Genomic DNA, 14,759 nt, shown 5'->3' on the forward strand with positions numbered 1-14,759 from the left:
GGTAACAGGGATCCCAGTTAGTCCTAGGTGCAGACATAATATTCAACTATGGGGTATGCATCTTACCAAAGGCTGGAAAAAGGTCCTGCACAATCCTTTGGCTGGCTGTTGATTGCTTAACCATGGAACATGTTACATCTGCTCTCAGCCCAGATGACATTTTGCCCTCTGTTTTACATTCAGCTGCTGATAAAACTTTGGGGAGACCAAAGTTCAGTTTTATCAAGTGGTTTTGCAAGGAAAGGAGAGTAGGAGGCGGGGGGAACCACATGTATCTTAAAATTATATCATGATAACTGCTCTCTTTTAAAGCCAGTGAGTGGGGACACAAAGCAAAGTCTGCTGAATTGGGTTGATTTCTTTTTTACAGTTGCATTTGCACTTCACCTTTGAAGATAAATGTCATTGGATAAAATGTAATAACCATGTGTGTGGTTGCTACTGAAAATGTTTTGTCACTGTGATGGCAAGCATCTAGAGTTACAAGCCGGTCTTAAGTGAGGCGTTAATTCCCAATGATTTATTTGAATGAGGAGGTTGAGCACAGGCATAAATATTCTCCACTGAAATCAGTGGGGTCTCAAGCCTCCTTCACATTTTACTCTTGTAAAGGGGCAATATGAGTAGAAAGGGGCTCCTTCAGGCCCCACTCTTGCCACCTATGTATTAAGTGTGGATGTCTGAGGTGGGGGAAGCCTTTGCACATAGATGTCCGGACACATAGGCTTCCAGTACCCAAAGAAGCGTACATTTGTTGGATACCCCACATTGGAAGTCTATACTAATGGCTGGGCATGTGTACATCTTCTACATGACCCCCTCCACCCTTGAGATTATTGTTGCTACATTTATATACCATTCATGAATTCAGTTCTCTAGTGGTTGGTATTCAGCTATGTTTTACTCAGAGTACTCCTGTTGCAATTGATGTACCTAACTTAGCCATGTTCATTACTTTCCACGTGCCTACTCTTGAGTAAAACTTAATACAACTCATAGTTTAAACACACACACAAATTCCAATTATACAAATACAACTTAAGCACGTAAAACCACCCCAAAGCCAGCACAAACACAGCAACACAAAATCAGTTTTAAACCGGCAAGGGGAAAACATTTATGTTAGCAATTTATAGGCAGCTTAATGTAAAAACAAAAAACCCTCTCTAAGCAATTTACCAAGTTGTTTAAAAAACACACACACAAAAACAACCAATCCATAAAACTGTAAGGCTAGAATACAAATAAGATGAAAATACATGTTGTCACTAAAAATCCATAATTGGAATACTAAAACAAAATACTGAGGAGTGCATATGGGGGGGGGGGGCGGATTAACAGTCAAAAATGCCCAAGCAAATAACTAAGCTTTTGATGGGCATCTAAAATACGTCACGATTGACATCTCCCGGATTGTGTGGGAGAGGAGGCAAGGAATTAAGCATATTTTAAAAATGTGTGTGTCCTGGAAGAATATAAATGTCTACACTTGGCACAATGCAGGTGGGCACCAGGCAAGCTTCTCTGACAAGGATGTTCTGTGTATGGGGCACCACTACCAAAAAGACCTTGCTACCTTTGGACTGTGGCATTATGGCCTGGGAATTTATTTTAACTCTCCACCTCCCTCCCCAGCCACCTTTGACAAGAAATAGTGTCATTAAAGAGCTGACTATTTTAACGTGACCAAAGAAAAGCAGCCAGTCAGACAACATTAAAAATATAAGGAGTGAATCAGGCTAATGAATGCATGCAGCCATCAGGACGCGTATATACACGCAACACGAACTGCAGCACAGCCTTAATTTCTCGCTGAGATCATTTTTAGTAGGTCTCAAATGAGCTTCCCAGTTTGGCTAAGACTAATAAAAACCTCTTAAAATTACAAATCGAAAGCTGGCTGATGCTATGCAAATGAAGCAAGTCCTCACTTCGCGACAGAGGATTCATTTGTAACTCAGATCAGAGGCTCCGATCCGTATTTCTTGGTGACTAATGAATATGGCCTCTGCAGACCAATTTCTGTTCCACTCTATTTAATGGCTGAAGCAGTATCAGTGTGAGCAGTTTGACTCTTCTATTTCCCATTAGAGAAGGGGGGAAGAAAATCCTTTCATTCCACTCCAAAAGTATCTCCCACCTGCCATTGTAGAGACTCACAATTCAGACAGAAAGAGGATATTAAGATGGATTAGGCTAATTAATTTTGCTCCTGACAATAGATAGTCCTGACCCAACTTTTTTCTATCCATTCAGGCATGGAGCAGTGTTCTGGGCACGACATCTTTTTATTTGTGTGACACACGCTGTTTGCATTTCTATTTGTTTTCGAAATCAGCCAAATCATATGCAGATATAGATATATGCGCCTAATGACACATTGTAACTAGGTAAATGGGACATGGTGATTCAGCAATCACCCACATTACGCATTAACGTAAGAGCCTCTCTTCAATTGACGAATATCGTGTTTTCACTAAAATCCTCCTTAATTGCATATTATTTTGTGAGTATCTTAATGTGAGTGTAAGTATGTAAGATCAGGCCGCTACTGATCATTCTTCAGTTTTGAATAAATGGGGAAATCCTCTGTTCCTGCCAAACCTAACATGAACATCGGAGCCCAGTGTAGCTCTAGCCTCGCTGGAAGAACTTTAAAATTAAAGCCATGAGTGTTCCCTTTTTATATGCTTCAGTATGCTAATAATATTCTTTTTCGCTGCTGCTCCAAGGCTTCTTATATCAATGCTCTTTGTTATAAGGGGAAAGCGGTAGCCTTTTGGTCTTTAAATCACTGCAAATCATGTTGACAGTTAAATATTGTAATTGTCATCAGATCATGTTAAGGACTCTCTCCTGTTGCCTTAAGGCAGTAAGGCCTAATATTTTTCTACTGAATGCAGGCTATTGTTGACACGGTGGACAACCTGCTTAGGACCCAAGCGCTAGACTCCTGGAGAGATATGAATTCCTCTGAACGAGCACATGCTGCAACCATGTTACTTGATACCCTGGAAGAAGGGGCCTTTGTCTTGGCTGACAACCTCTTAGAACCAACAAGGGTCGCAATGCCTACAGATCACATCGGTAAGTGAATACGTCTTGAAACGCTTGGCATCACACCGTGGGAAGAGTCCACCAAACCTAGTGGTTTGGGATGTCCGTATATTCCACATTAGATGGAACAGTGTAATCTGCCCAATTAGAAATATATTACGTGAAAATAATACAGAAACCCCTGCATTTTAAAAATGGAAAAGCATTGTAGATTGATGTTCTGGTTATAGAACAGATAGCGACTAAGATTGTAAATTCCTAGTTCAATTATTTTTGGCTAACAAAATTAAGTCAAAGGACTTAGGCAAGTAACCATTATCTTATCTCATCCGAATTATGGAGCCAATAATGTTGGGCTACTTCTGAAGGATTATTGTAAATATTTCTGGATAAAATGTGTATGTAGCGCTTTGAACACTTTGAAAAATGTGCTACATAAATGATAGAAAATACATACATATTTTTCAGTCCTCGTGGTAGAAACTCTTTCTCCTTTATACATAATCGGTTCCTAATGAATGTAGATTACTTTCAGGGAGAGCGCATTGCCAACTTTGGGCACATAGCACATAGACTAAATGTTTGCATTAAACACAACTGCCTTCAGGTGAAAGTGTGTTCAGTGAGCCACGTCTCCCACAATACAAAATAGCCATGCTTCGCAGATTGCAAAATAGCTACCGACACTTTGAGCATAATTTATCATTTAAATGCTGGCAGGGAAATGAAACTATTATGTATTAGGGACATACAGGTATATCTTGTTGTGCTTAAGAAGGTTGTTGTGTATAGATGTAAAATGCCATTCTCCTTGCGCCTTTGAGGTTTATACCAGTCTACATATTAGGAGATAGAGCACACATATGTCACAGACATTTCGAGGCTAGACCTTAAAATGGAAAAACTAATTTATGAATGGGAGAATGTCAGGTACGTGGATTTGTGAATGAGGTGGGGCATGTTTCTGTTGCTAAAGGTGAAAGCAGAGTTTGCAGATGATCAGCTGTGGAATGCTAAGGATGTCTACTCCAAAGTAAATTCATCTAGGTTAAGTGGGCCTTTGCCTGCAAAGCAAATCCCCTTTGTACCAGGCCTGGTGGGCTGGGGAAATGGATTGGCTGGAGGCGACCCGCCACCCAGCCATCGCACTGACAGCCACTATCAGCTTGCAGAGCGAGGTCAGCATGTAGAGTCTCCCCCACAATGGGCAGAAGTACCGCCAGTGGAAGCCATGTTCCAGGAAAGAGGAGGTGCTGAGCTGGACCTCTTCACTTGCTGGCATCGGTCCTGAGCATGGCTGGATCGCTGCATCACCTCCAGGCTGCTGCAGCAACCTGCTTTCTCCCTCCTCCAGCCATCTCCCCTGGCCGGTGTGAGAGTTGTGGATGCAGCGGTGGGTTCCACCATTCCATCATACCCTGCCCCTGCCCAACTACTTGCTATCTAGTAACCATATTTATTTTATCTATTTACGTTTATAAATATATACCCATTGTTTTCCTAGAAAAATAGCTGCTGGTACTCACCCTGCTACAGTTTTTAACAATAACAAAAGAGGTGCTGTTACTGCATACTCTTGAGTAACCCCTGAAAAAAAGCAGTGTCCATATCCTACCTTTCCCCAGAGTTGTGCCCATTGTTATTACCTCCACCACCCCTTTAATTTAAGTAGGTTAGGCTAAAATACAATGACTGAGCCATGGTCACCCTACAGAGATTTAAGCCTGGATGCCCCCAGTCCCATTCTGACAGTTTTAATGATCTACTCCTCTGGCTTCCTGTTGCTGAGAGATTAGGCATAGCAATAGCAAGTAGGACACAAACACTAAAAATTCATGCATCATGGCTGCTTTGGTCTCCAAAAGTTAAGCATTTCTTCCAACTAAGAACTCTTGGGACTTTTGAAGTGATCTCTCTTAGGCTCACATTAAAACCAGGTTGGCTGTCATGTTCTTTGAACTGGCGTGCTGTTACTTTTGTGCATCTGCACTCGGGTTTGATTAAAATTTAAAGGAAAACGACTCCAATGCTACCGGTATGCATCTGTCATGTACAAGCAAGAAAAGAAGCATCCCGAAAGGAAAAAAGGAAAAGGAAAACATCAGCCAAATCTGACCACAGAAAACAAAAACCTTCTTCTTGCTTTTTGTCCACCTAGTCTTGGAAGTTGCAGTGCTGAGTACAGAAGGACAGGTGCAGGACTTGAAATTCCCCCAGGGCAACACGGGAGGCAATTCTATCCAGCTCTCTTCGAACACTGTGAAGCAGAACAGCAGAAGCGGTATGTCTTTTGCAAACCATTTATTTTTCAGCTGTAGCAACTTAATTTTGGAAGGGTTTGCTGTGTTATAATAATACACCCTCAGCAACATTAAAAATAGCCAGTCGATAGCTCTCATTTGTAAATAACATTAGGCTGGCCTTTTTTCTTTCTTTCCTTCTTTTTTTTTTACTCGAATCAATCTTTCTGCACTAAAGCTGGGGAGGGATAGGCTATTTAAAACATGCCATGTTACTTAAAGTGACTATAATAGCTTTCTTTTCACAGGGTTAGCAAAGCTGGTTTTCATAATTTACAAAAGCTTGGGCCAGTTCCTCAGTACGGAAAATGCAACCATCAAACTGGGAGGAGAGTTTGCTGGCAGGAACAGTACCATTGCTGTGAACTCTGACGTCATTGCGGCCTCCATCAACAAGGAGTCCAGTCGCGTGTACTTGACAGACCCTGTTCTTTTCACCCTGGCACACATTGATGTGAGTTATGGTAATGAATTAATGGGAAGGTCATAAAATCAGCAAGAGCAAAGAAGGGACGGGGGTGGATCTTTCAATTTGAATTTTAAATGTCGGACTAGGTCAGAGGCACAGGTTTGTTTAAGTCTACGAACATAAAATTAAATGAGCCTGGTTCAGTGATTATTAGAACTTAAGTGTATTCTTAATGAAAGCTAATTCGGTAATCAACATGAAAATGTAAATGGCTCTAATTTGTTCCTAAGTGAAAATTAACTCTTACCTTAGCAGCAGGACAGAAAAACACCAGCTCTTATGATTTTGCTTCCTTAATGCAGCAAAATCTTAATGGAACTTAGAACATTTTGCTTTAATTCCATACTGTCTGCTGGAGCCCATTCACTAATCGTTCAGATAGGTTTTAGTCAACAAGGGAATCTGGTGCTGTTTTCTGCATTCTGCTTGACGCTAGGTTTAACTTCTCTGTGCTTGAACTAGTCAGGTGTTAGTATTCCGACTAAACATCAGGAAGAACTTTTTGACAACAAGAGCTGCTCAAGAGTGGAACAGACTCTTTAGAGTTGTTATTTTTAGCAGAGGTTAGATGTCCATCTATCATGTATGATCTAGTTGAGATTCCTGTATTGCAGGGATTTGGACTAGATCCCTCAGGATCCCTTCCAATGCTACGATTTTATTTTCCCAGCTGAGATTTTCCATTTACCAAAAGAGAAGACTCTTAAAAAAAAAGAAAGGAAAAATCCCCTATCTAGGTGTTTTCCCCCAGACTAGTTTTTCAGTTCAGTGTAATCTGAATTATTATGTCTAGTGATCCTTTAGACTTGATGGAAATTGAGAAAAGGAAAGTGAATTCGTTAGTAAATCCTCAATTATTCAAGAAGCCTTTTAGAGAAACTTCATGAATCTACTGCTGCAGGATCGGCAGAAATGGCCACAAGTGCACAGTATGAACATTGAACAGCAAGTAGGAAACTGATTGATTAAAATTAGATCTATAGTAATGTGGATTGCACTTTGGCATATTTTAAACTATTAGACTCACTTTATAACTAGGTGGTAGGCTTGTTCAACATGTTCTTGTTGGGTTTGCTATGCTGGGTACAATCCACCACAGTCTATCCTAGGTCACCTTAATTGCTGTTTAATGGTGTATGAACCTATGCCCCTTATTCGATTGTGCTCCAAAACAGAAAACCACAAAAATGTGGAGAATGTAATCCAAATTGTATTCTATGCCCATTGCGCCATACTTGTCATTTCTGGGGTTACAGTTCTAATTTTCTTTCATCCTGGTGTTTTGCAGACCAAGAATTATTTCAATGCAAATTGCTCCTTCTGGAACTACTCTGAACGGACTATGATGGGCTATTGGTCAACTCAAGGATGCAAGCTGATTGACACAAATAAAACGCATACCACGTGTGCATGTAGCCACCTAACCAATTTTGCAATCCTCATGGCACATAGGGGAATTGCGGTAAGGAACAATGCCTTTAATCGGCAACCAAATGACATTTAGAAAACCCACTTTAATTTCTCTATGTTTGAACTATCTATACAGTCGGATGTTAGTATAATTTCAGAATCCTTCTGGACATCTCATTTCACAGTATTCCAAATATGACCTTTGTGTTCCATAGGTTCAGATGTAAAATGAAGAAAAAGAATGTGTCTGTTCAGCTCCTTATATTTAATGCTGAATGCCATTTCATTAAAGGAGCTCAAATATACAGTCATCCCCTATCATTATATACCAATATTTTCTGCTTTCTGGCAGTTTTAAGTTCTCTGACATACTCATGCTTTCTCAAAGCATTTTGTAGATTTCTGATAGGATTGCAGTTAAGACTGATTACTTGAAAACCCTGCAAATTCACATTGGGACTGGTTAACTGTTGACAAAGTGATGGATATTGACACCTTTCAAAAGCATACTTAAAAGGGAAGTGTGTATTCTGCTCTGCATTCTCTAGACCCAGGTAATAGGTATCTGGATGGCATCAGTTCTGAAGCAAAATCAAAAACTACCAAGAACTATAAAGTACAAGTTCTTCTAGATGTTACTGAGCTACAGAGCCATGGAAATGATAATAAAGGATGTTAATTTTCTCTTACCTGGCCATGAGCTGTATCACTGGCCAAGGAGCCTGACAGCCTCACCTACTCTAACTGGATCACACAATGAGAGTTATTCATCCATTCCATTTATGGAACATATGGCTTTTACTGAAAATCTCTAGTTTCCTTAAATTTCCTTTAATGACCTGAACAATGCTTTATTTGTGCATTCAATATAGAAATTATGTTTTCCCTCCCCTGCCCTCCTTCCAAAACACCCCTTAGGCTTCAAATGTGGCAGGTTATTGGAAAATAATAATAATAATAATAATAATAATAATAATTTTTCAAAGTTAGTTTATCTCCAGTGTTTATCTCTGTAACTGCCAATGGCTGTTGTGCTGTCCTTTGAACAAAGTTGGAATTTCTACGCGTTAGCAACATACATGATACTTTAGTTTTGTATTGATCAGTGACCACACTAATTTTCTTTACTCTTCATCATTTCCAGTACAATGGAATGCATGGTTTACTCCTCACTGTCATCACCTGGGTAGGGATTGTCATTTCCCTTGTCTGCCTGGCAATTTGCATCTTCACTTTCTGTTTCTTCCGCGGCCTTCAAAGTGACCGGAACACAATTCACAAGAACCTTTGCATCAACCTCCTCATTGCAGAATTTATTTTCCTAATAGGCATCGATAAGACGGAGTACAAGGTAAGCCCTCTATATTTAACACACATCTGAAGATACCTCACTGAAAGGAATGGTAGCAGTAAAGGATTTGATGGCCAAAAGAAGTTTCTGAGTTGTCTGCTTTTTTGATGCAACATTTAGCCACTTACTCCATGGACGGGTAGGTTACTCAGGAAATAATGGCAGGCAGAGAAAAGGTTGAACAACTAATGTCTGAAACTTCTCATTTAGATGCAAAGATGGAACTATCTCATTCAGCTCGAGAGCATTGAGATTTTGCGTGGAAGATGAGTTTACCACTGTATATGGCTTAGAATTTACTACGCCACAAAGACTTACACCAGTTTAAACAACAAAAAATACTGATGCCATAGAAGGTACAGGAGGGTCCACTGGCACCCACAGGTGTTGCGTTGGCGACCTCTGTTGTAGAGAAAGCTAGAAAACATGCCTGTTCAATGTTGTTAAGTTGGGAACCAGTAGAAGCTTAATAAGCCTGTCAGAGAGTTTCTTGTTAGGTATTGTTTAGCATTTAAGCCACCTATTGACCAACAAGTTTTTTCTTCAATATTGTGTGTGTATTAGGGAGGGAAGGAGAGATCATAGCTGATGACAATTCAGAATGATGTATGGTAGTTTCTGTGATTTATGATCATTGTTCAAGATCATTTACTGTAATCCAGTGGAACAGATTCTGCAGCTCCATTGGGACTAAGGAAGCAGTTAAATGCTTAACTCCCTGTTGGCTGCAGTGGGTTCTTAGATAAACCTGCCTCTTGTCCGGTAGGTGTACCTAGTGCCCCCAGATACAGGAGAATGTTACACAGAAATAATACACTCCTATCCTTAAGAGATAGAAAGCTATGGAATTCTTTTCCTTTGTGTGTCTTCACTTCTCATTTCAGATTAGCCTTTTCCTAAATCTCACGGCATAAGGCTGAACCCATGGTTTTTCTAAAATAAGATGCCCTTAGAATTGAGTCAGTCGGTAGGATTTTGTTCTGCACTCATCTACAGAGTGTGGCTAGTGATATGATAGCAGATCTTCCTAAAAATAGAAAAAGCAACGATATTTGATATTTAAAGGGAAATGGAATATTCTGACAGAGGCATAAGAATTTTCAACAGAAGGTATAAATAATACATCTAGTAGCTGGGGCTCTTTATCTTCTTGTAGCAAATCATCTGCAATATAAGCCTTACAGCGGAGTGTTAACATTGCGCTACCAAAAATTAATGGACTGCTTGCCACACTTGATATTCCATTGCGTCAAAGAATGCTAATAGGCACATACTTTCTATATCTTAACTCACAGAGTGCAAGAGAGTAGAAGCTGCAGCTACTGGGAACACAATACAGTTTTCAGTAGTTATGAAGTTTTATGTTGGGGGGGGGGCAGTGTGTGTGTGTATGGGGTGAGGGTTTCAATTATTGCATATACAGTATGCTGCCATTACAAACCAAGCTGTTAACATCCACATTATTTCGTTTTCTGAATACATCAGTGGGAAGGTTGAGAAGTGTTGCACCTTGCATTTGATTGTTTCTCTTTCTTTGCAGATTGCATGCCCAATATTTGCAGGCCTCTTACACTTTTTCTTCCTGGCAGCCTTTGCCTGGATGTGCCTAGAAGGGGTGCAGCTCTATCTCATGTTAGTAGAAGTATTTGAAAGTGAATATTCTAGGAAGAAGTACTACTATGTTGCTGGCTACCTCTTTCCTGCCACTGTTGTTGGTGTCTCGGCAGCTATCGACTACTCCAGCTATGGAGCGCAAAATGCGTAAGTAATTGCTAGTGACCTGAGTGTTTCAGGCGATTTTTATTTTTTAAGCGTGTTAGCTGTCAGAGCCCCTGACAGACTAAAATAGCACCAGAAAGCTTTATTGGTACGAGAATGGCAAGGCTGTGTGCAAATTCCAATCAGGTCTTTTGTAATTTTCTAGGTTCAGAGAATTTGTACCCTGGAGAGGCAAGATTCTAAATTACCACCTTTCTTTTTAACACAAAAGATTGACCCGAAACAAATTGGGAGAAAAAGTAAATAACTTTTTGGGCCTCCAATGAATATTAAGTAAAATAAAACAAAATAAAATTCTACTATACTTAAAAGTATCTGGTTTGCTTTAACCCCCCTGCCCTAGTTTTAAGCTAACACTTCATTAGATTTCTTTGTTCAGCATGCTTTCCAGCCAGTTCTCTTTCTGGAGAACGATAGTGCAGTGTTTCTGCCCCAGTGGTTCAATTTGATAATATTTATTGGGAAAGAATCGGATTAAAATTAGCCCACTGTTTTCTATTTGTAAAAAGTAGGGATATTTATACAAAGTGACAAAAGGTAGACCCCCCAAATATATATATATATATATATATTTAAAGTATATATATATATATATATATATATATATATATATATATATATGTATATATATATATATATATATATATATATATATATATATATATATATACATACATATACATATATATATAAAGTTGGGGTGTCTAGGCGACGTTTCGACGAGGTCTCACTCGTCATCTTCAGGCTGGTGCTTTCGGCTTCTTGTTACTGGAACAGAGCTCTGTTCCAGTAACAAGAAGCCGAAAGCACCAGCCTGAAGATGACGAGTGAGACCTCGTCGAAACGTCGCCTAGACACCCCAACTTTTACACGGGAAGACACCCGAGGACACCAAAACCTGCATTCCTGTACCCGTGAAAATCTACGAAAGCAAATATATATATATATATATATATATGCTTTCGTAGATTTTCACGGGTACAGGAATGCAGGTTTTGGTGTCCTCGGGTGTCTTCCCGTGTAAAAGTTGGGGTGTCTAGGCGACGTTTCGACGAGGTCTCACTCGTCATCTTCAGGCTGGTGCTTTCGGCTTCTTGTTACTGGAACAGAGCAGGATCTCAGTGTTTGAGTTCCTATAAATACTGTTGAGGGGGTGTGGTGTATAGCCTCCAATGTTCTGGGCAGAGAGGAAGTTCCCAGGCTAGTGTGCCTTTTCTTCTTTTGTTCCTTAATTACTTGAGGGATATCTTGGTACTCAGGATATCACTCAAGAAATCACTCAAGATATCCCTCAAGTAATTAAGGAACAAAAGAAGAAAAGGCACACTAGCCTGGGAACTTCCTCTCTGCCCAGAACATTGGAGGCTATACACCACACCCCCTCAACAGTATTTATAGGAACTCAAACACTGAGATCCTGCTCTGTTCCAGTAACAAGAAGCCGAAAGCACCAGCCTGAAGATGACGAGTGAGACCTCGTCGAAACGTCGCCTAGACACCCCAACTTTTACACGGGAAGACACCCGAGGACACCAAAACCTGCATATATATATATATATATATATATATATATATATATATATATATATATATATATATTTTCTGAGGGTTTGTGTTGCTAGAGGCATAAATGTGCCTTCCAATAGAGTTTGTCCTTTGATGAAATTAGTTACAGTATGGGCAGATACTGTTGGAATACAAGCAAGCTGCTTGATTCTGCTGTTGATGGAAGACAAACAAAACCAATTCAGTAGGGAGCTGTGCTATATGAAAAGTGAATGCGTAAGTGAAGTGAGTCCCAATAAACTGATGCGTAATTTAGTTTAATCCTGTTTGGGTTTTTTTGTTTTAACTATTAAATTTGCAGCAGCGGGGCTGAGGCATTTAGTTTGCATTATGCTGCTCTGCAGAAGAAGAAATATGACATTTAATCATTTTCTGAGTTGGCGTTCCTTGGGGATAGTCAAGTGATGGACAGCTAAAAGCATGTTTTAAATGCACAAGGAAAAGCTGTGTGGGGAGAGGGGGACCCACATCTATACTTTTGCCTGGGTTCACAGCCTATATCAAATACTAACCCAAAAGGAAGCCGAGTTGCTTATTTAAATACCAGGCTTTTTGTGGTTGCCCTGTACTTCCAGGTACCCCTTGGGGTTGATTAGCTGTACCACACAGGGCATCTTTTTAACGCTTGATGCTTTTCAACTTGTTGGTTGACCCCATTCTAAGGTGAGCTGTACCAGTGGCAGCATCACTATTTTTTGTTGCATTTTATTGAAAAGAAGTGGGGGCGGGGAGAGAAGGTGGAAATAAATAAGCTTGAATGAGAAGCATTGAGAAAGGAAAATGGACGTGGCCTTGAGTTTCATTCTGAGGTTTGATAGGTTCCAGATTTGAAAAGTGTAAAAGGTACTGTAGCACCACCATCAATTGGGAGCGTGGGCATGCAGGTGGTTTGCAATAGTGTGAAGAAAATGGACTGATAGGCAACAATTAATGAGCGTAAAGATGGAAGCAGGTGATCATAAGGAAGTCTTGTTGAACAGCCTTAGTGAAAAGCTCAATAAACAGACACATTCTCAAGCATATGCTAGTGTTCAGAATTACATCTCCATGCATTTAACTGAAAGAGAGAGTTGCACGGCTGATTTTCTCAACGTAGAACACTTATGGTGTGCTAATGCAGTTTCCCTTGGTGACCATGCCATTGAATGATGTTAATCTCCTCCCACTTGACACTCCAAATCATGCTCAGGAATAACATACAAACAAGGAAGCAAGGCAGCCAGTTGTGTATCCATTTTCAAGAAAAGGTTTCATATGGATGTCCACATGGGATTACTACTAAAAAAAAAGTCACATCATAGCCAGTCCACGTGAATAAGTCCTAAGAGATGTCTACTTTCCATTGGTAACATAGAGTGAATGTGCTATTCTCACGCCACTTTTCTTCTTTTTTTTCTGTAACAGCTGCTGGCTCAAAGTTGACAACTATTTTATCTGGAGTTTCATTGGGCCTGTTACCTTCATTATTCTGGTAAGAATATTCTCTCTTTCCTTTCCGCCCATCTGCCTGCCTCTCTCCCAATCCACTTTATTTATTACAGTGGAAATGACCAAAGTACTTTGAAAGTCAGGTTATATTTGCTGTGAAACTGTCATAGCAATAGCCCTTTTGGATAAGACCATAGGCCCATGTTCTCCAGCATCATCTTCTCACTATAACCAACCAGATGCTCATGGAAAGCTCACTTCTCGTGGGTTGTCTCCCCCCCAAAAGCAACTGCTGATATGATACCGATACTGGAAGTAGAAGACAGCCATCACAACTTCTAGCCACTGAAAGTCTTGTCTAACTGCCTTTTAAAGCTATCCAAGTTGGGGGGGGGGCAGCGCCACGTCATGTGGCAGCAAATTCTACTATGCACTGGGTTCATTTTGTCTGTCCCAGTATCCAACACTCCAATATTCAACTTAATTGGATGACCTTGGGTTCCAGTATTGGGAGATACGGAAACCTCTCTCTGTTGTTTGTACACAAATCGGCGAATTTCGACCAGAGGCTTTGTACAATTGTGATGGCATATGAATCACAAGTCTTAGTTTTGATTTGGGCACAGTGCTATCCCCCCCCTTGAGATGATACTTTTGGGATTTCTGTATTGCCTTCTGGTTTCAGAGCCTTTGAGATATCTTTGCAGAATCATAGAGTTGGAAGGGACTCCAAGGGTTGTCTAGTCCAACCCCCTGCAATGCGGGAACCACAGCTAAAGTATCCCTGACATATCATCATTTATTGAATATTATCTCTGTACCTGCTGAACTAAAGCAGTGCTGTTTAAAAGCAGGACTGTTAATAGGCTTTTATTTTCTTTCTTTCTTTCTTTCTTTCTTTCTTTCTTTCTTTCTTTCTTTCTTTCTTTCTTTCTACTTTGCTCTTCATCCAAGAAGTTCAAAGCTTTGTATAGGTGGTTTTCAGGTGGTATCCCATCCATGTACTTGTTTAGGAAATGACCCTATTCTTCCTCACACATTCTATAATGCAAATGCTAATGATCCTTTTGGGAGGGAAGGTATCATTTTTCATTTTACCAAACATCGCTGCAACATGGCTGATGTGTTGGTGCAAAATTCAGCCTTGTTCAAGTAGAAACTTATCTTCTTGGAATAGTCTTACAGTCTCAACCTTTAAGCCACTATATGTATTGAGTCGTACCCATGGCACCTAATGTCATTCTGTAAGACTGAGTTGCCAATCTTTATCCTTGATTGCCAGAGAAGGCAGTTTTTTTCTCAGCAAAGCTGTACGTTATACACAGACAAATAGTATTTATTTTCCCCATCATGTTCATTGCGTTAATCATACTGTAAATCACATTATTGAAATGTTTTG

The 14,759-nt window shown here is 40.1% G+C and overlaps 1 protein-coding gene across 19 annotated transcripts in view; it reads left to right on the plus strand.

Moving 5' to 3' along the window:
- Positions 1-14,759, plus strand: part of ADGRL2 (adhesion G protein-coupled receptor L2) — a 244,508-nt gene that overhangs the window by 203,432 nt on the left and 26,317 nt on the right. For all 19 annotated transcript variants that reach the window (XM_081914094.1, XM_081914087.1, XM_081914086.1 and 16 more), the window contains 7 exons: positions 2,904-3,087; positions 5,216-5,338; positions 5,606-5,811; positions 7,115-7,288; positions 8,381-8,587; positions 10,128-10,348; positions 13,337-13,403. In XM_081914094.1, coding sequence (XP_081770220.1) covers positions 2,904-3,087; positions 5,216-5,338; positions 5,606-5,811; positions 7,115-7,288; positions 8,381-8,587; positions 10,128-10,348; positions 13,337-13,403 — 1,182 coding nt within the window. The remainder of the gene's footprint in view (positions 1-2,903; positions 3,088-5,215; positions 5,339-5,605; positions 5,812-7,114; positions 7,289-8,380; positions 8,588-10,127; positions 10,349-13,336; positions 13,404-14,759) is intronic.

Source organism: Podarcis melisellensis (genome assembly GCF_964234715.1).
Source record: "Podarcis melisellensis genome assembly, chromosome: 6".
Classification (NCBI taxonomy): Eukaryota; Metazoa; Chordata; class Lepidosauria; order Squamata; family Lacertidae; genus Podarcis; species Podarcis melisellensis.